Raw genomic sequence first — 22,678 nt, 5'->3', positions numbered from 1 at the left:
TCTTCCAATATCAACACTAAATCATCTGCAAGTGCTCTCAACTTATACTCTTCTTTCTTAATCTTTACACTCTGAATCCTATTGTCTTGCCTTATATCCCTACTCAATATTTCCAGGGCAAGAATAAACAACAAAAGTGATAATGGGCAACCTTGTCTTATACCTCTTTGCATTTTACATGGTTTTGTCAATTCACCATTAATTATTTTCTAAGCTGTTTGCATAGTGTAAATTGATTTCACCCATTTTTATAACATTTTCTCCAAAGCCCATAGATTCCAAAACTTTAAAAATAAAAAACCAGTTCAGATCAAAGGCTTTCTGTGTATCTAAGAATATCAATGCTGCTTGCTTCTCATTATGTTTCTCCATATATTCCAGTGTATCTAACACAACTCTATCAGTGTATCTAACATTATCTCTTGATTGTCTTTTTGGTAAGAATCCACTTTGATCTTCATGAATAATGTCTTGCAAAACTATCTTAAATCTTTCAGCTAATACTGTTGTAACAACTTGTAATCATTATTTAGTAATGATATCGGTCTATAATTTTGTGGTAGAGTTGGATCTACCTTAGGTATTAAAGTATACCTTCCTTAGGTATTAATGTTATATTTGCGTTTCTCCAAGTTTCGGGCATCTGTCCTTCACTTAAAATGGAATTCATCGTTTCCTGCAAAAGATATAAGAGCTCCTTCTCGAAAATCTTATAGTATATGCTCGGGAGTCCATCTGGACCTGGTACCTTCCCTAATTTAATCTTTTTAATAACTTCTTCCAATTCCTTTCTTGTTATGAGGCCGTACATGATTTGCCTATGCTCTTGTAATATCCTGGGTAACTTTTGCTTCCCAATGTATTCATCTATTTTTTTAGTAGGTACCTCATGTCCTTTATATAAATTTGAGTACTAATGTTGGAATACTTTATTTATTGCCATATTTTCTGTTAGAATCAAATCACCCTCCTTTATTTTCAATATCGTTTTTTCTTTCCTTTTGTAACTTATAAGCCAACCATCTCCCTGGTTTATTTGCAAATTCAAATGACCTTTGTTTCAAATAATTCAATTCAATTTCCATTTCTCTTAATGTTAACATTCTACCAAGCATGCTATTCTTGTTCCAGACAATTCCTGTTTTAACATCAGATATACCATTTAAACAATGGCAAAAAGATTTATCCTAATTTATCTGGCAAGGGAAAAAACCATGAGTTAAATATCCTACAGGATGCTAAAGAAAGAGGAGGGTTGGGATTACCTGATTTAAAACTACATTTCACTGCTTGTTGTTTAATTTGGATGAAGGAATAGATAACATTGAGAAATAAAAGATTACTGGAATTAGAGGGACATGGTTTGAGGTTTCACTGGCATGGGTATGTATGGTATGACAAAGCTAAGGCTAATGTAGAATTCAATAAACACTCTGTTAGGCGTGCCATTTTGAGAATTTGGAATAAATATAAAGTTAGATTTTGCCCGAACACTCCATTGTGGTTATCACCACAATGAGCTTTACATAGAAAAGAAATGATAACTACACATAATTGGTTGACTTATCGTGATATGTTAAAATTTTAATGTATGTTAAAATCAAGAGAGGAAATATTAGATGAAGGATATGTGTGTCAGTGGTTTCATTACTTACAAATTCAGGAAAGGTTTAGAGTAGACAAAAGAACTTTTGGTATTGAGGGGACGGAGTTAACACTCAGTGAAGTAGCAGGGAACCTTGGAGGGTTCCGGGGGGGGGACACGAACGGGGACTGCTTAAATAGATGTGTTTTCCAAGGACCTTAACAGTGGTATTCTTTGTTGCCAAGAAGAAGGAACGAAGGCTGAGAGCTTGAATGGGGCAGTCTCTTGAGATGGCGGTTTCAGAGATATTTTCCCCGATTGCTCTATGCTGAATCACATCGTATCCCGGACGCCATCTTCAGAGATGATTCGGACAGCTAAGGACTCCCCCCCACACAGCGTAGATAAAACATGAAAGCGAACAAAGCCTTTAACTGTGAGTAACCAGTTAGTTAAAAGGCTATAAAAAGAATTGCAAGCAAGAGGTTGGAAGGAGGGAAAGACAACTTTAAGATTATTTACATTGGCTTGCAGCCACCCAGAGGGGAAAAAGAGCCAATGTGGATTTAAAGAAGCCCCTGCTGGAGCAGTCTTTTTTTCTTTTTTGTAACAAGGATGATTGGAAGAAAAGTAAATAAGGGAAGATAATGGATCACCCTGTTGGAATGATATGCATGGAAAAGAAATTAACAATTAATCTTTAAAGGATGGAATAACTTTTGCTTTCATTTTTGCCGCAAAAGGCTTGACTCGGGTCTGAACAATTAAAGGTATACTAACTTAATTTGACAGTGTTATTAACTTGAATTGGATTACTGACCCACCCCTTTTGGATATAAAAACTTAAAGATTATCTTTGACAAGAAGAGAAGCAAGATAATAAGAATTGGATGACTCTTTAACTGTGTTTATGTTTGGACACTGATATTGACTTGAAGTGGATTATTGACTTATTCTTTTTAGATATAAAAATTGGGAATTAGCCATACAAGAAGGTGAAGCAAGTTAATGAGACTTGGTTGATTCTTTAATTGTTGGGCCATTTTCTTTTTCTTTTTTATAGCCAGAGTTATATCGGCTTGATTTGATACCGATAAGAATGATATCAAAAAATTTAAAGGATGTTAGCAAAAGCCAGACCTCATTAATGGATATGTTGCAAGAATTCAGAAGTGAATTGAAGCAAGAGGTTGGAAAACTATCTGAACAAATGAGACAAATAAACTCCTCCCTGACGGACAAACAAAGAAAAGTATGGAGGGCATGGAAAAAAGAATGGACCAAATGTCAGATGAAACTAAAGAATTAGAGATTTTTGTGATGAGACAGAAGATGGAAAAAGCAGCATTTATTATTATAACTCAGAATTTTCAGGAATAAAAAAGAGGGAACTCTCAGAGAAAGAGAGTGCGTCCTTTCAAGAAGAACAATTTTTGGATTAAATTCAAAAAGAATAAAATGGAGAAAACGGAAGAAGAAAAGAGAGAGATCAAGAAATATAAGAAAGTTAAGAGGAAGAAGAAGGAGTGAGAGGAGCAAGAAGGAAAATATCAACAAGACAGAGAACAAAGAAAATACTAAGGAAGTGAAAATGGCTGAATAACAAGTGGAAATTTTTTTGTAGATATTAATGGATTGAATTCTCCTCAGAAGTGAGGAGTATTCTATTAATTATGCTAAATCAAAGCAGATGTAAATGAAAACAAAGTTGGAATACAAATATTAAGATAATTAAAGTGGTATTAAGATAATTAAAGTGGTATCTTCTAAAGATAATTTATATAAATTGTTTTATAGATGATATTTAATTCCAGAGGAAGCAGCAAAAATGTACCCTGGGTTATCAAATAATTGTTAGATATGCAAAGAGATTCAGGGAATTCTTTATTATAAGTTTTGGATATGTGGAAAGTAAAGAAATATTGGAAAATGATATATATTGTTACAAGAGATATTGAATTGTGTAGTACTATTCAAACTGGAAATATTTTTCTTAAATGTTATATCAGAAATTGAAGACCAATATAAGAAACATTTTATTGTACATATCAGTATAGCAGAAAGAATATTGTATGTGTAAAATTTGAAGCCTTTTTATGATTGGATAAATAATTTTAGTTAAACAATATTGATTGTTTAGTTAAATCATTAATTAGTATAATGACAAATATGATAATTTTTGTATAAATGATTATTTGTCTTTTTAGTCGTTGTTGATTTCTTTTTTGGATTAAGACATGTTGTAATCTATGGCCAGTACCCTCATGTTTAACCCATTTTCCTTACCTGTATCTGTAATAAATAAACTTTGCACACAAAAAAAACTTTTGGTATTGAACAACACAAATCAGAATTTGAAAGGGAATTATGTTTAAACAATAAACAAATTATTGCTAAAATTTATAAACTCTTACTGAAATTTGAATTGGAAGAAGAACAAGTAAAAGACTGCATGATAAAATGGACTCAAAATTTTGGTTACAATATTTCAGTGGATCAGTGGATGGGTTTGTGGACAAGAGGTTTGAAGTTTACTTTAAATATTAATCTTAAAGAAAATTTTCACAAGATGATGTACCGTTGGTATTTGTCTCCCATGAAATTGGCTAAAGTTTATAACAGAACGGGATGTTGATGGAAATGAGAACATCAGGAGGAATCATTTTATCATATGTGGTGGTCCTGCAAACTAGCAAAAAAAAAATTGGATTTTAAATATACAGTGGAAGCCAGAGTTTTTCATGTTACGTTTGATGGACAAACAATTGGAAAAAGAACACGATGTATTATTGTGGTACATGATAATGGCAGCAAGCTTACTTTATGCACAGAAATGGAAGTGCTCCAGTATACCAACAGTAGAAGATTGGCTGGTGAAGATACTGGAGCTTGCGGAGATTGTAAAATTGACATCTTTAATTAGAGAAAAGAAAATAGATTCGTTCTTGACTGAGTGGAAGCCATTTGTGATTTTCCTGCACAGCTTAGATTATAATGAATTATATGCCTGTGGGTTTGGAGATTGAATAAAAGAGATCTTCTAAACTCTTCTAAACTAATAGAGTTTAATCTTTATTGTATCAAATATTATAAGGATAGATATTATGTATGTTTGTAAGCCTGTAGTAGAGATAAGTGGAAGTCTTTTAAAATTTTGCATTAAGTGTTGTCTTGAGTTCAACATGGTCATTAAAATAATAAATGTTCAAAAAGGGGGAGGCAGCTTGTAGAAAGTGAAAATAGCGATCGCGACCCACTACCAATTTCATGATCTCAATCCCGAAGCAGGTCACGATTGCTATTTTCACTTTCTGCAAGCTGTGAGGAGCCCTGCAGAGAGCTCTGTGGGACTCCCTGCACTGCCTGGACCCCGGCAGTAGGTAAGATGTGTTGGAAAACGTACTCTGCCCCTGTAGCAGTATGATCCTGGGGACAGCGTCACTGCCTTTTTTCCCTGCCCCCACAAAGACTTATCACAGAAGGTTTACTCCTAAGAAGTTTGAGAACCCCTGGGCTATGGAGTTGAAAGGAAGCAAATATATGCTTTCAGATACTGGCATTCTATTATACGTACTGCACAGGGATGCCTTTTAGCAAATTACTTTTTCAATCAGAGGGCTAAAGGGACTCCTACTTTGTTTAGTATTTTGAATAATTTGGATTGAAATGCAAACTATTACTGTTGGCAACCTTCAGTCTTGAAAGACTATGGTATCGCGCTCTGAATGGTAGTTCTGGCACAGCGTCTAGTGTGACTGAAAAGGCCGATTCGGGAGTGACAATCCCTTCCACACTGGGAGCAAGTGCAGTCTGTCCTTTGTCTCCCTGGCTATGGGCCTTCCTTCTTTGCCTCAGTCTGTTGGCCAAGTGTCTCTTCAAACTGGGAAAGGCCATGCTGCACAGCCTGCTTCCAAGTGGGATGCTCAGAGGCCAAGGTTTCCCATCTGTTGAGGTTCATTCCTAAGGCTTTCAGATTCCTCTTGCAGATGTCCTTGTATCACAGCTGTGGTCTACCTGTAGGGTGCTTTCCCTGCACAAGTTCTCCGTAGAGGAGATCCTTTGGGATCTGACCATCACCCATTCTCATGACACGACCAAGGCAATGCAGGCGTCTCTGTTTCAGCACTGTATACATGCTGAGGATTCCAGCTCATTCCAGGACTGTGTTTGGAACTTTGTCCTGCCAGATGATACCGAGGATGCATCGGAGGCAGCGCATGTGGAAAGTGTTCAGTTTCCTCTCCTGTTGTGAGCAAAGAGTCCATGACTCGCTGCAGTACAGAAGTGTACTCAAGACGCAAGCTCTGTAGACCTGGATCTTGGTATGTTCCGTCAGCTTCTTGGACCAGACTCTCTTTGTGAGTCTGGAAAAAGTGGTAGCTGCTTTACTGATGCGTTTGTTTAGCTCAGTATTGAGAGAGTGTTGGAGATCTTTGAGCCAAGGTACACAAAGTAACAAAGACAACCTCCAGTTCATAACTGCAGGGCATCATGATAATTTTGGGAATCGCAGGGCTAGGCTGAGAGATAATTGTGTGCAGCCTATCAAGTGAGTTTTGTGAGTGGTTGGATATGTGAATCTGGGTTTTTAATGGGCAGCTTGTAGCTTACCCTATTATCACTTTATCTTCTGTAACTCCTGTTGGCTAGAATAATGAGTTATGTGACAGTTTCACTAACCAGCGCTGTGGGTCTACTTATTGTGGCTGCCTGGGGAGATTTCCTTGCAGTAGCCTCCTATGGAGGCACATCAAGTGTTTGGTCTATTTCACTACTTTCTTGAATCCTTCCCCCAACCCATGCAGTTGATTTGGGGCTTTGGAGGGTGCAGCAGGTCACTGCTTCCAGCTCTTCACTGGATCAATTTCTTCATTAAAGCAGTGAATCTAAACAAACAAGTTACTATAGGTTTGCTTTTCACTTCCCAATATAGAATGTTTTGTGTAAAAAACTGGGAACACAATGGAATACTGAGAAAGAGAAGAATTATATTGATCATGACTGAAAGGATCATGGAACAGAGAAATTGCTTCCCTTTTTTTCTGGGATGTCTGCCTGAACCGTAACTTAGAATACCAAGGCTCTTCTGAAGTTCAGAGAAACACTTGAGATAGTGGGGCTGGAATTGATACTCGGGACGCATTTCCTTTCCTACTTAGGATTTTGGTTCCTGGGGGAGACAGTCTTCACACTTGCCACTGGAAGTCTTAATTGTTTTAAGTGAACAAACTGCTAAACTTCTTGGCATGTGCAGCTTTGTTGAGTGCCGGTCATGTCCCAACCAGTTTTGCCCCCCCCAAGAGGGCAGCTGTAATTAGTGTACAAATCAAAAAATAGCTGCTCCAAATGATATTCCTTTATTGATGTTTCTATGTTTTGAATAATTTATATGTTTGCTACAGTGATGTTTCTTAAGAGACTGCTGAGGCTGGGTCCCCAGTAACTCTCATGATGTAGATGAGATGTTGGATTCTTTACTGAAGCGATGCTTCGTCACACCGGTAAACAGGAATGTCCCACTCATGTTCTCTTGGCTCTCAGCATTCCAGCATCAAGCTGGTGTCCCTAACAGTGTCAAAGACATGAGACCTATGCCCTCTTAACTTCCTGCTAGTTTTTTTCCCCCCCTTTTAGCTGGGTCCAGAAGAGGAGGCAGGAACCACGTAGAATACCACAACAGCAGGGGGGGCCATCAAAGGGAGGCAAACATCCGTTTCTAGTCATTCTGCCAAAATGCCTTTGCTGTCAGCAGTGTTGGCACTTGTTGGAAGTTCAAACCCATTGTATTTGTGTGACTCCAACAAGTGCTTATTTAAAAGTTTACAGTATCAGAAACACCTGCTAAAAATGCGTGAGACAAGCTAGTGCTTCAAACAGCTGCACAGTGTAGGAGATGCATGTAGCAACTCTGTTATTGCAGACCTTGAATGAGAAATCCACGTTCATTTGTAAAGAAACTTAGGGTGGAATCCTAACCCCTTATGTCAGTGCTTTCCAGCACTGACTTAAGGGCAATGCAGCTCTGAGGTAAGGGAACAAACATTCCCCTACTTTGAGGAGGCCTCCGTGAGTACCACCCAACTGCAGGATACAACACACATCCCATTGGCACCGCTATGCCAGTGCTGGAAAGCACTGACATAAGGGGTTAGGATTGCGCCCTCAGTGAAACTTAGTCTGCATCTTCTAGGAACCTGAAATACACAGGTTGCATTTTTATCCATATAGAACTGAACTTGGAATTGCTTCTCATTTAGCAAATGGCTATCAAGTGAGACCTGTTACAAAATGTTGCAGCTTCCCAGCCTTAATGTCCATCTCAAGATGACAAAAGCCAATTCCTTCTCTTCTCAGCCCTCCACTTTGTTTTTTTGCTGCTAGGTTTTTACATTTGCCCCTTGACGTTCAGTGCTTCCTGGGGACAGTGAGCATGCATAATATGGCTAGGTGTTTTTTTTAGCAGAGGTTACCTTCACTTTTCATTTACAATATATGTACTAAGACATACCCAGGCAGTCCTCTGTGTATGTAGAAACAAGTACCTTATGGTGGGGGATTGCTTGTAATCTGATGGATACTTGATGAGTTAAGTGTTAATATGTGTGACTTTTCAGAACCATCTGGTTTATAGATTTTTCTGTGCTGAGACCTTGTCCATTAATTTATGTACTGGATAACTTGCTGTTTTACTGTTGTTAGTTGAACTGAACTTGGATCTGAGAGATCTGGGCTCCCAGCCATTACCTTTCATACTTGAAGTTATAAAATAGGCATAACAGAAACATACTGTGGAAAAAACCACAGGAGTCAGTGAAGTTGTTTTAAGACTAGTGAATTCTATACCTGGGAATGAAGCTAATTTATAAATAAAATAATTTATAAATAAAACACAAACATCTTACTTGGGGTGGTGGTGGCTATGCATCTTTTCCAGTCTTCACTGTGGTGGCAGTGAAGGCCAATTCTATGCTTGGGATCATTAGAAAAGGTATTGAAAACAAAACGGCTAGTATTATAATGCCGTTGTACAAATCAATGGTAAGGCCACACCTGGAGTGTTGCGTCCAGTTCTGGTCACCACATCTCATAAAGGATATAGTGGAAATGGAAAAGGTGCAAAAGAGAGCCACTAAAATGATTACTGGGCTGGGAAACCTTCCTTATGAGGAAAGGCTGCAGCGTTTGGGCCTCTTCAGTCTAGAAAAGAGGTGCCTGAGGGGACATGATTGAGACATACAAAATTATGTATGGGAATAATAGAGTGGATAGACAGATGCTCTTTGCACTCTCGCATAACACCAGAACTAGGGAACATCCACTAAAATTGAGTGTTCGGAGAGTTAGGACAGACAAAAGAAAATATTTCTTTACTCTGCATGTGGTTGGTCTGTGGAACTCCTTGCCACAGGATGTGATGGCATCTGGCCTGGATGCCTTTAAAAGGGGATTGGACAAGTTTCTGGAGGAAAAATCCATTACAGGTTACAAGCCATGTGCAATCTCCTGATTTTAGAAATGAGCTATGCAGAATGCCAGATGCAAGGGAGGGCACCAGGATGTAGGTCTCTTGTTATCTGGTGTGCTCCCTGGGGCATTTGGTGGGCTGCTGTGAGATACAGGAAGCTGGACTGGATGGGCCTATGGCCTGATCCAGTGGGGCTGTTCTTATGTATGCTCTTGCAACTTTTCTTACCAGTACAAACTTTCTAGTATTTCCTCTCCTGAGGGTGTTGCTGACCTTTTGTTTAGGAACAGTAGCTTTCAGGTCAACCTACTGAGCTCAGAATCAAAAAGGGTGACTGGTGTGGGGCCCAGAATGTGCCCAAGGGATAAGTTGGGTTCTGTCTGCTTGAATTGATTCTCTTTGGGTAATGTGGGTAATGTTTTCCTGGTGGGGTTTGAATTTGAGCTGCACAAACAACAACTGCTTCCATTTGTCTTTCCCAGATTTGATGGCCGAGTGGTTGCAAAACTCCCCTTTGTTCCACTTTCCTACATCCAAGGTTTGTCCCACCGTAATCTTCTGGGTGAGGACTATACTGATTGTTCCTTCATCTTCCTCTACATTCTCTGCACCATGTCTATTCGGCAGGTAAGTGCTGTATCATGGAGGGTTGCTTTATTCAGAGCCTTTGCAGGACCTCTGATGTCAAGACCGGTTCATGCTTATTTTTTGGGATCTTTCTTTTTTCCCTTTCTATGTTATTTCAAGTGAACAGTTGCAGCTGCCTCCTTATGATATTCTTAGTATCTGCCATGGACGTTTAGCAGAGTGTCTGGGCATGACAAAACACACAGTTGAAAGAGTGGGAATGGTATATCCCCTTAGCTTCCCTTGAGCTTCACCTTTGCCATCTATAGGCCACCTACTAAAAGTAGGTAAAAAGAAAATACTTGCACTGGTGTTTCCTTTTAGTAGGCTGCCCAAGGACAACACTGTAGTCATCCAAAAGGCAAATCATCCTCGGGAGTATTAGGAAATAATGATAGGAAGTATTGGGAGGTTCAGTGATGTCTCCATGCATCGAGTTATAATATTCGTACCTAATAATCCCATTTCAAATGCCCTAAAACAGTAAAAGATAACATGGAATTTGAAATGCTGTCTATATGAAATGCTGAAAGAGCTAGGATAGTTCAGATTCATAAGGTGACTGTCACAAGTGTGAACTCTGATAAATAACTTGGAACAGCTTGCTACATTTAGTTTGGTGCAATAGAAGTAGTAATAAAATAGCAACAGCAGCAGCAGCAGCAGCAGCAACAGTATTTATATACCGCTTTTCAACAAAAAGTTTCCAAAGTGGTTTACAGAAAAAAAAAATCAACTAACTAGTGGCTCCCTGTCCCAAAAGGGCTCACAATCCAAAAAGTAGACAGAAGACACAATCTAAAAGTAGACAGAAGGCAAAGGATGTCAGATGCAGACATCCATCTCATTCTCTCACACTTTCCTCCCTGATATACTCAGGTTCCACTCAGGTTTTTTTGCCGCTGCTTTTCTTCATATCACCCATTTAATAATACTCCCAAGTGGTACAGCTTGATAATTTCCATCACTCCTGTAAATAGTTAGTGGGGGTGGGGAAAATGACCTATTTCAAGTGAGAAGAACCTCCAGATGACTGTAAATGTGAATTCTCTCTTTCCCCCTTCCCTTTTTTAAATTCACATCACAAAAAAGGTAGTGTTAGCTTACCTGAAGATGGGACACAATTCAAATGAGAAGCTGCATATAGGAACATATTTTAGTTGGCAACCTTCAGTCTCGAAAGAGTATGGTATCGCGCTCTGAATGGTGGTTCCTGGTAAGATATGTATTGAACAGACTCAGTGTAGAGAATCAATGGAGATGTATAGGAAGGCTAATGCAGTGTATAGAACTGAGATTGTTTTTTTATGTCACTTGGGAGAGGGAAGTAGCATTGGACTACTTCATTCACACTTTGGGAGAGAATTCTGAGGCCATGACCTTGATGGCCTCTCGGAGAAAGAAGCGGTTTTGCTGCTGGTTGATTTGGCCTTGGATATTTTGATGTTGAGGAAGTGCTTCAAGCTTTGGCTGGGACACTACTCACTTCTGACCCAAGGACAATGTTGCTTGAAATATCTCTCTACAATGAGCAACTTCCTCTGCGTTGTTTCCATCTCCCCTTGGCACGTCAATCCTCTCATGGAGTTTTTCCTGCTTTCCGGTTGAGGGTGTGAAGAGATGCACAGGCAAGTCATCAAGAGTCCTTAAGTGGTTGGGAAAGTTGTCCAACATTTGGATTAGGTGCGAAGATGTACATCAAGTCTCCTTCTTTTTCCCCAGCCCCATGCATGTTACATCCTGCATGACTAAAACACCAGTTGTTCCTATTCTCTCTCCTGTAAGTGAGCAGATTGATTGTGAGCTTCCCTAGCAAATGCAAACATGAAGGAGCATGGCTTGTTATCCCTTTCCCACCTTGGTAAATATCAACACTAGCTCATTTTTCTTGGTCTATGCTCACCAGAAACAGACTGAGGCAATACAGCCAGTGTGGGAGAGAGTAGGTAGCAAGCAGTGAGGAAGCAAAGAGGAGCCTATTCAGTTGGAATCTTGTGTGCACACGTGCATGTGTAGGAGACCACTCTGTGAGAAAATGATTTGTATTTCCGCACTAGGGCATTGTTTGAATGTGTCAAGCAAGTATAGAGTAATTATGATGTTGCATTCTGTAAATGTGGGGATGGAGAGGATGATGGAGTATGAGAGGATGATGGAGTATAGCCTATTCACTTCTTCCAATTCTATCCCAGGGAAGCAAATAAGGTATAGCTTACTCTCCCAGTGCCATTGGGAAATCTCTTGTGCTCTTGCAGATTTGCTCCTGGGTTGAGGAGGCCGCAGTGCAAGCCTGCTTTTCTACTATGCCAACTCTTACTGTATCTGACCAGGAGTAACACATTTGAAACTTTTCAGCAAAATTTCAAATAGGCACTATAATATTCTGCATCCCTTTTTCTTGTTGTGCTCCTGGCTTTGGTCTGGTGCAGGGGTGCCCAAACCCCAGCCCTGGGGCCACTTGCGGCCCTCGAGGTCTCTCATTGCAGCGCTCATGAAGCCCCCAGTCTCCAATGGGCCTCTGGCCCTCCGGAGATTTGTTGGAGCCCACACTGGCCTGAAGCAACTACTCTCAGCGTGAGGGCGACTGTTTGACCTCTCACATGAGCTGTGGGATGAGGGCTCCCTCCACTGCTTGTTGTTTCACGTCTGTGATGCAGCAGCATCAGCAAAGGAATGGCCAGCCTTGCTTTGCGAAAGGCCTTTTATAGGCCTTAAGCTATTGCAAGACTTTCATTCATTCATATAAGTTCATCTTTAATATATCCATTTATGTAAACTTATGTAAATTTATTCAAATTTTAAATGTAAATCAATTCTTTTTTTTCCCTGGCCCCCAATACAGTCTCAGAGAGATGATGTGGCCCTCCTGCCAAAAACTTTGGACACCCCTGGTCTGGTGGGACCTACTGAAATAAGGACACTTGTACTTGCTGTCCTCTACATGTGGTTTCCATTGATAACTGAAGCTTTCTCCTTCCTCTTAAACTTTTCAGACCTTAACATTGATTTCTAACTTTGCATGCATGAAAGTATTGTTTACTGTTGAACTCAGTGCAAACTGTGCCCATTTATGTTCTCTCACATGTGTCCTCTACATGTGGTTTCCATTGATAACTGAAGCTTTCTCCTTCCTCTTAAACTTTTCAGACCTTAACATTGATTTCTAACTTTGCATGCATGAAAGTATTGTTTACTGTTGAACTCAGTGCAAACTGTGCCCATTTATGTTCTCTGTGAGAGAAGCAAACCTACTAATATTTTCAAAATATTCATCCATTCAGTGGATGTTAAGATTTGTTAGTTCTCTGCACTCAAAATAGCTATGACCTGGCCATTTAGGTTCAACAGGGGGCATAGGAAACTGCCTTATACTGGGGTCAAACCATTGTTCTATTTAGCTTAGTATAACCTAAGCTGACTGGCAGTGATTCTGCCAGTTTTGAGATAGGGCTTTTCTCTATCTCTGCTGGAGATGCCAGAGATTGAATTTGGGACCTTCTGTATGCAAGCCATGTGCTCTTCCACTGAGTTACAGACCCACCCCCTGGCTTAAAATCAGTTTGGTATGTTTAAGTTTGTCCTCTTTAAAGGTACATAGTTCATCTTTCCTTACATAAATAATTGTGCCAACCTATTTTGTAGGTTGAATTATTTTCAATTCCACTCTTCTATTTTGGGCAATATGTGGTGGGTTATCCTGTTAATCTTCACAACAACGCTGTGAGAACTTGGGCTGAGAGATAATGACTTGAACTGGGTTTTCTTGGGAAGAATTCAGTGTTTTACCCAGTTTCTGTGTCATTTCTGTGGAGGACTGTGTCATTGTCTCAAAAAAGTTGTCTTGGACTTGGCAGTTAAATAAGTCACCATGTGTGGGCCAGTGGGAAGTATTTTATGTAAAATTCTTCTTGTCTGATGTGACAGGATGTGTGAGACATTTGGCACCATTTAGGATTGTGGATGTTCCTGAAAATATTTGTTGTGCACTGACAACAGAAAGCCAATGAAGTGTACATGGTGCATATAGCCATGACAACTGGAAGTGTGTTTAAAAATAGAACTTTTCCAGAAACTCAGTGGAAGGATATCCATATGAAATACTACATGCATGAAATCGCATAAAGGAAGCTGTCTGAGCAATACAACATTCCAGTGACTGCATTTTCCCACTTTGCCTGTTTGTTTACTAATTACATTTGTATCCCACCCTTCCTCCAAGGAGCTCAGGGTGGCAAATAAAGTTCTTATCCTTCCCTGTTTTATTCTTATAGCAACCCTGGTGGTAGGAGAGAGATGGTGACTGACTCAGGGTCACCCAATGAGTTTCATAGCTGAGTGGGAATTTGAACCTGGGTCTCCCTGCAGTTTAGGAGACTGCAAAAGAGTTAGGCCTCCAAGTATGTTTAAAATTTGGCAACACAATCCTATGCATGTCTGCTCATAAGTCCCATTGTGTTCAATGAGGCTTACTCCCAGGAAAGATTGCAGCCTTAATCTGATACTCTAGCAGTTGTCTGCAGAGGCTATGCAGGTCATGCCTTGTTATCCACTGGGGTTCTGTTCCGGAACCCTCAGTGGATTTAAAAAATCAGTGGATACCAAATCAGTGGAAAAATAGCTTACAAGTTCCATTTCCAGGTTTCTTGCTCCTCTATTGTCACCCCAGAGTGCATTGATATAGACACTATAAGGCATTCAACCACTAATAATAATAATAATAATAATACAGGTATTTATATACCGCCTTTCTTGATCTTTATTCAAGACTTTATTCAAGGCGGTTTACATAGGCAGGCTGATTAAATCCCCATAGGGATTTTTACAATTGAAAGAAGGTTCTATCTTTCAAGAACCACAACAGTCCAGATGTTTCACTCTGATCTGGTTTCACATTCTGGCCTCCATCCTCCCACGCTCAGAGCAGATGAAATAACTCGGCTCAGCTTGTCAGCTGCTTCAAGGTCGCACGGTGCCGGTGGCCTCGAACTGGCGACCTTGTGGATGTTATCTTCAGGCAAATGGAGGCTCTACCCTCTAGACCAGACCTCCTGCCTAGATGGGGTGAATAATGGAATCTAATGGAATGAAATTATAATTATTGAACAGCGTGATGGTAGAAAATTGGATTCTGGTGCTTTTTTCTTTTTACAAGTATTTAAAGGTGGACCTCTGTATCAATGGATACAAAATCAGTAGATACCAAAGTCCCACTTGTATACTTTTTTCTTAAAATGTGTTCTTTATTTCTTTTTTGAAGCAACAATAACATATCTGAGTAATGACAGAGGGAGTTACTTCCAATTAACCTGGTGTGTTCTCGAATGTTTGCCCTAAGTAAAGAAGTTTTACTTCAAACACTTCTCTGTTCTTGTCTCCTCAGAATATTCAGAAACTACTGGGTTTGGCTCCTTCCCGAGCGGCCACCAAACAGGCAGGAGGATTTCTTGGTCCACCACCTCAAGCTGGGAAGTTCTCCTAAATCAAAGAAGTAATTTGTTGCACTTCACTGATGACAAAGTGGAAACATGTCTTGACTGTTTTGCAAGAAATTGTGATTTGACAGAAGGCTTTCATAACATACTTGAATAGCTAAGGGCAACTGTGACAGCTGTGTTTTACAAAGTGATCATCATTGAAACATATGTATTTGGCCAAATCTCAGCTATTCCATTGGGGTGTGTATGAGAAATGTTAGTAGTACATAAGATAGGGTGCTGCATTGCCTCGTTGAAAACTGCAGGAAAGTTATTCAGTTTGTGAAGAGAAATTGTTCATTGGCCCATGACTGAACCATACAACTAAGCAGCAGTAAAGGATGGAATCCATCTTTCAGGATGAAATTAAAGTAATTTTGCTTTGCCTGTGTTTTTATTTACTGCTTAATATAGTTTGATCTCCATCAGAGACTGTTCTCAGGCCTTACTGCTATAGATCTACATTCTACAACATTGATTCTTTCCAATTGCTCACTTCTGTAGAGTTCTTCAATAACATTTATTTATTAGATTTCTATCCCGCTTTTCTAAAAATCAGTGTACTTGCTGGTTTAGATTAACCAGTACTTACTGGTTAAGATTGTCAAAACAATTACGGCAAGTGTGAAGGAGTCTGAGACCTGCAGAATGTACCAGATTCCCTGTATACACTGGCTCCACAAGATATGACATCTGAGTTATGAACGGTTTTCTGCTGGTGCAGTTTGGCTTTTAGTGGTGCTTTTGTACAGGCACAATAGCACTGAGCCAGCAAGAGCCAGATGTTTCAAACTACACATGTTGCAACTTACCTATAGACTACTGAAGCCTAAGTGTACATAGGGATTTAGTGTTGATGTAAACTGCTTGTTGGAATGAATTTTGGCATCTCTTTAGGTATTTGGGAGAAATATTTCTTTCTGGCCTGCTTATGAGCTTCCCATATGCAGCTGGTGGGCCACTGTGAGAAACAGAATTCTGGGCCTTTCATATGCTCTTATATTCCTTTCTCCTGCAGTAGTAGATCTTGACACTTTTTCATCTAGCTGTTAATCATGGCAAAACATTTTATGTGATTTAATGCTGAAGCAGCTTCAAAAAATGAGTATGTGCTTTTTAACCAGATACTTATAAAAGTGTCTTGTTCTACCCTTGATGTGCTTTTTTACCAGACACTGTTGAGAATTTTTTTTATATATCAAAAGTTTGCAGTCAAAGTCTTGACTCGTAAGTTCCAACATACCTCCACCCTTTTCAGTGTTCTTATCAGTGGAATCTAGAAGAATCTTCATGTTGTGTTTCTTACCTCCCTGGCCCTTGGGAGACTTGCTGTCAATGGCATCTGTTTTTGTTTTGCTACATCCTGCCACACACACACACACACATCTCTTTTCCTGTTGCCACTGATGTTGCAAGCTGTTTTCTGTCTAAAACATATGAATGTCCCTCTTTGAACTGAACCAAAGGTCCACCTGGCTCAGAATTTGGTTGCCCACAACCCAAAAGATGCTGCCTTTGAAAATGGGAGGTTCCACTTAGCAATCATAACTAATACCGGTTGATAGACCAATCCTCCACAATTTGTCTAATCTCTGAAAATTATCTAAGCTAGTGGCCATATCAACATCTGTGGTACTTAGAGCACAATCCTATACTTACCTTGTGATGTCATTGTTCCTCTTCCACTGGTGCTAACTGCCATAAAGCAGTGAGCCCCAGTTGTAGAAGGCGCTCTGACTGTGCGTTACTTAACACACTGCCAGGATCACTGGCAGGAAGGCCAATGCCTTTGGAGGGGTGAGCAGATGGAGGTGGGAGGGTGAGCAGAATGGGTCTGGTGGTAGCAGTGACCACTGAATCCTAACCCCTTCCTGGACTCAGTCCTGCAGCGTGGGTCCACAAGGACCTGCACCAGCTCTTTAGCTAGCACAGGTTCTGGTAGACTCCTCCCCACCTTGCATCACAGAGGCTTATCCCTGGGTAAAGGAATGATTGTTCCCTTACCCAGAGGAGAACTCCTGAACTGCCCCTTCACCATAGGATACAGTGGTCACCATTTTGGCACTGCTGGAAAAGAAAAAAGTATATCCACTTTTCTACACCATAAATTTATATCATGCCTTCTCGTGACTTTTTTCTTTCCTAAGTTGGTTGGGACTCCTTAATGTCATTATCATTTGTGTGTGGGAGGGGGGAATGCACTCTACACATGCTTGGCAAGCAGTGGCACTTTGTTGTGGTCAGGGACTGAGCCCTGGCAATAAAAAGAGCTACCAAGCAATGAACAGTAGATTTTTAAATGAGGTTCTTGGGTGGCCTCTTGTGCATAGATCAGAATGATATGTGCTTCACTTTCAACATCCTTCATGATATTATATGGACTTTGGAAAGCATGCTGGAAAAGAAAGTTTCAGGTAACAAGGATAAACCACTTTGTTTCTGCAGCTTCCTGAGGAAAAAGATCTATTGGACACAGCAGCACACTAGCTTAAGTGAGTACCCACTCAAGCCAGTATCTTCTCTCCCAGTTCTTCTCCATCACGAGGGAAAATATGTACAAAGTCTTCACAATAGCAGTTTCTTACACACAGAAAAGTGGATGAATGACACAGAATGTCTAGTATAGTTGGGTTCACAGCAACTATCATTTAGATGCTTATTGTAAAATGTTCAGCAGTGCTGTATTGTCATGAAGTTAATAGCCTTCTTGACAATTGGGTCTAGAGGAACAGGTATTCACAAACAGCCCATTAGGTGGCAGCAGGTACTTCATATTTCAGAAGACTGTCAGAAAACTGCAAATACATCCCTTCAAAAATTGTAACATGTTAGCAAAATTAGTAAAAGGGGGATTGTTAGGGAAGGAACCATTTCTGTTATATATTCTCAATAAAAACCAGTTCATGCAGCATTTAGGAAAGCAAATCTAAGTCATCTAATCCATTTCAGCTGACTTACAAAGAGGTATAGTCTCTTAAACACTGGAGCATCACTAGTATAACCACCAAATCCATTCAAAAAGCAAGTTGGCACCAAATTGTCATGACTCCTGTGCAAGAAGTACCTTCTTCCCCATACAAGAACATACTCTTCCTGTGCTTAGAACCGCAAACTCATTTTAAAAGTTATGGCACCAAGTAAGCATGAACCATTTTTGTGTACTTGGTTTTGCAGAGTGCCCACAGACCACACAGTTCACCAGAAGCAGAGGGTGTAAAGTATCTGCAAAGCAATTATGGTAGTTACAGATAATTTAGAAAAGTTGTTGTTGGCAACCTTCAGTAATATTAGGATAAAAAGAATTCTTCAATTTAAAAAATACATTCAGGCACATTCACTCATGCACCAAAAAACATGGGAGTATGATAAAACTCCTATTTTATAAAAGTGTTTTAATGGAGTGTATAGACTTGAGCCGATGGGAACATTTCAAGAATACCGTTTACAACACCGCCTTGTCCATATTCGGCAAGAAGACCAACAAGGCGGCAGACTGGTTTGAAGCCCACTCTGAGGAGTTGACACCAGTCATTGAGGAAAAGAGGAGAGCTCAAGCAGCATACAAGGTCTGTCCCAGTGAGCGCAACCTGCAGGTCCTCCGAACTGCTCGCAGCAAAGTCCAACAGACTGCCAGGAGATGTGCTAACGACTACTGGCTCCAGCTCTGTTCCGAGATACAGATAGCAGCTGACACGGGCAACATCAAGGGGATGTACGATGGTATCAAGCAGGCCCTAGGTCCAACACAGAAGAAAATTGCCCCTCTGAAGTCTGCCACAGGCGAGGTCATCCAGGATCGGGCGCAGCAGATGGAACGCTGGGTGCAGCACTACTCTGAGCTATATTCCAGAGAAAATGTAGTCACCGAAGAAGCACTGAACAACATTGAGTGCCTGCCTGTGCTGGAAGAGCTTGACAGTGAACCAACCCTAGAAGAACTTCACGTGGCCCTGGACTCCCTTGCCTTTGGCAAGGCACCTGGAAAAGACAGCATCCCTGCTGAAGTCCTAAAATGCTGCAAAGAGATCATCGTCACTGAACTGCATGAAATCCTCTGTCTCTGCTGGAGAGAAGGTGGAGTACCTCAAGACATGAGGGATGCAAACATCACGCTGTACAAGAACAAAGGTGACAGGGGTGACTGCAACAACTACCGCGGCATCTCTCTCCTTAGCGTTGTAGGAAAGCTGTTTGCCCGAGTTGTACTAAAGAGGCTCCAGGTACTTGCAGAGAGCGTCTATCCAGAATCGCAGTGTGGATTCCGAGCCAACAGGTCCACCACTGATATGGTATTCTCCCTTAGACAACTGCAGGAGAAATGCAGGGAACAACGACAGCCACTCTTTATAGCCTTCATAGATCTCACAAAGGCTTTCGACCTGGTCAGCAGAGACGGCCTCTTCAAGATTCTCCCCAAGATTGGATGTCCACCCAGGCTCCTCAGCATCATCAGATCCTTCCACAAGGACATGAAGGGCACTGTTGTCTTCGATGGCTCCACATCAGACCCTTTTGACATCCGAAGCGGAGTGAAGCAGGGCTGTGTTCTTGCACCAACCTTGTTTGGGATTTTCTTCGCTGTCCTGCTGAAGCAGGCCTTTGGAACTGCAACAGAAGGCATCTATCTCCGGACCAGATCAGACGGAAAGCTCTTCAACCTCTCCAGACTGAGAGCAAAATCCAAAGTCCAGCTGAAATGTCTGCGTGACTTCCTCTTTGCCGACGATGCAGCTGTCACTACCCACTCTGCCAAAGATCTCCAGCAGCTCATGGATCGTTTTAGCAAGGCCTGCCAAGATTTTGGACTGACAATCAGCCTGAAGAAAACACAGGTCATGGTTCAGGATGTGGACTCACCTCCCTGCATTACAATCTCTGAGCATGAACTGGAGGTTGTCCATGACTTTGTGTACCTTGGCTCAACGATCTCCAACACTCATTCTCTCGATGCCGAGCTAAACAGGCGCATCGGTAAAGCAGCTACCACGTTTTCCAGACTCACAAAGAGAGTCTGGTCCAACAAGAAGCTGACGGAACATACCAAGATCCAGGTCTACAGAGCTTGCGTCTGTAGTACTTCTGTACTGCAGCGAGTCATGGACTCTTCGCCCACAACAGGAGAGGAAACTGAGCGCTTTCCACATGCGCTGCCTCCGACGCATCCTCGGCATCACCTGGCAGGACAAAGTTCCAAACAACACAGTCCTGGAACGTGCTGGAATCCCTAGCATGTATTCACTGCTGAAACAGAGACGCCTGCGTTGGCTTGGTCATGTCGTGAGAATGGATGATGGCCGGATCCCAAAGGATCTCCTCTATGGAGAACTCGTGCAAGGAAAGCGCCCTACAGGTAGACCACAGCTGCGATACAAGGACATCTGCAAGAGGGATCTGAAGGCCTTAGGGATGGACCTCAACAAGTGGGAAACCCTGGCCTCTGAGCGGCCCGCTTGGAGGCAGGCTGTGCAGCATGGCCTTTCCCAGTTTGAAGAGACACTTTGCCAACAGTCTGAGGCTAAGAGGCAAAGAAGGAAGGCCCATAGCCAGGGAGACAGACCAGGGACAGACTGCACTTGCTCCCGGTGTGGAAGGGATTGTCACTCCCGGATTGGCCTTTTCAGCCACACTAGACGCTGTGCCAGAACCACCTTTCAGAGCGCGATACCATAGTCTTTCGAGACTGAAGGTTGCCAATACTAGACTTGAGCCGAGCTGTGCTTTCATATAGTGGAGTGGCAACCGACAAGGAATAAGCCCTAAGACAAGCCCTCCTTATATAATATAGATTTCCTCCAATCAAAACTCCTGTTGGAAATCTCCTACATGGAATAATATTTCTTTCCAGACTTCCATTAAGATATGTGGAATAAGTTATATACTAAAAATGCAAAATTAAATACAGTAGTCCTCGGTATCTGTGGCTGATACGTTCCGAGACCTACAGTGGATGCCTGAAACCATGAATAGTAGCAAATCCTATATATACTGGAAGTTGTTTTTTGTGTATATACATACCTATGATAATGTTATTTTTCACAATAGTGTGATAACTTGGCAACAAATGCAGTCAGTGAGAATACTAGATGCTAACTGGATGTAAGTAAAGCAGGCCTGCATGGGTACTGAGTACAAAGTTAAGTCCTGAGTGTGAAAGGGTGGTTATAGTTGTTTAAGTCAGAGAAGTCTGTAGTGCTTTTTTCAACAAGAGTGCAGTAATGCTTATTCAAAACATCTAACCAACATCTCCAGCAGTTTGCAGCACCCATTTCTCAGTAGCTACTTGGCTTCTCCCATCTGGGCTGCCTTGTTTTTGTTACAGCAGGAAGCTGTTGTAATTGGGCAGGAACAACATAGGACTCTGCAGTTAACATCCACCAGCACCTGGAATGTTGTGGGTAAGAGATGTGGCCAACATCTAAGATGCCTTTCCCATCATCATCTTCAACAGTGAACAGCATTTCTTTCTCAGTGATCTACCAGCCTTAAACAGGTGCTGCCCTGTGTAGAAATAACAAGGTAATATGTCTCACTGCATTCATTTGAAAGCACATTGTGACTTTTTGATTTAAGATTTGACAGTTGATGACAGTTAAAAATGCACAGCTGTAATAAACTAATCCAGCAGCCTATAGCAAAGGCAAATCAAAACATAAGAATGAAGAACATGGAGTTGGAACAGTGAGATGCAAATTTAACCCTCCCCAATATATGTACAGTATAAATACACAGTGATTTGATTACACTATTTGGATTTTCTGATGGATAGTGGCATTGGAAACTAATCTTGACCAAAAAGCAGGTTGTGAATATAGTAAAGAATTTTATATGATGCCCTCTCCACAAATTGTTAACAAGCTTAGCACTCCTGTTTGCCAGCCACAGACTGGCTACTTTAATCAGGAAGGGAAGGGGCCCTGTATGCACAGAGACAGGTCTTACCACTTCAAGAATCTTGTCATGTCTTCAGGTTGAAAAAGCACTGAGAAGGAGCTGTGAACAGTGCAAGCAAGATGGGGAAAAGGACTTTGCCACAAGGGGGCAAAGAAGAAGAGGAAATTTATAGACATTTTATTATTTATATACCAGTTTCCAACAATACTACCAACAAAAAAAGTTCATAAAGCAGTTTATACAGCAAAATAAAGAAGTTGTCCCTTTTCCAAAAGGCCTCCCAATCTAAAAAGATGCAGAAAAAATTCTAACCGAAAGGCACTAGGAAAGATGTCATGCTGGGGTGAAGAGGGACAATTGTTCTCTCTTCTCCTGTTAAATAGAACAGGGCACCACTTCAAACAATGTGCCTTGCCCAGTTAGCAGGGGTTTGCTGCCCCAGACCTCTCAGGGCCGAATCTTATCCAACATTCCAGCCCTGGGGTAGCTGTGCCAATGGGGTGTATGCTGCATCCTGTGGTGGGAGGGTAGTTATGGAGGAATCCACAAGGCAAGGAGGGGAAAAATTGTTCCCTTTGCTTTGGGGCTGCATTGCATCTGCACCGGTGCGGGAAAATTGGATAAGATTGGGCTCTT

General features: G+C 41.1%; 1 protein-coding gene across 1 annotated transcript in view; it reads left to right on the top strand.

Annotated features, from left to right (window-relative positions):
* Window positions 1-15,536, top strand: part of TMCO1 (transmembrane and coiled-coil domains 1) — a 32,887-nt gene extending 17,351 nt beyond the window's left edge. The window contains exons 6-7 of the mRNA XM_066624386.1: window positions 9,533-9,677; window positions 15,058-15,536. Coding sequence (XP_066480483.1) covers window positions 9,533-9,677; window positions 15,058-15,156 — 244 coding nt within the window. The 3' untranslated portion in view covers window positions 15,157-15,536. The remainder of the gene's footprint in view (window positions 1-9,532; window positions 9,678-15,057) is intronic.
* The last annotated feature ends 7,142 nt before the right edge of the window (window positions 15,537-22,678 follow it).

Source organism: Tiliqua scincoides, chromosome 4 (assembly GCF_035046505.1).
Source record: "Tiliqua scincoides isolate rTilSci1 chromosome 4, rTilSci1.hap2, whole genome shotgun sequence".
Lineage (NCBI taxonomy): Eukaryota > Metazoa > Chordata > Lepidosauria > Squamata > Scincidae > Tiliqua > Tiliqua scincoides.
Note: the sequence above shows the minus strand (reverse complement) of the source record. Positions and strands in the feature narration are given on the sequence as shown.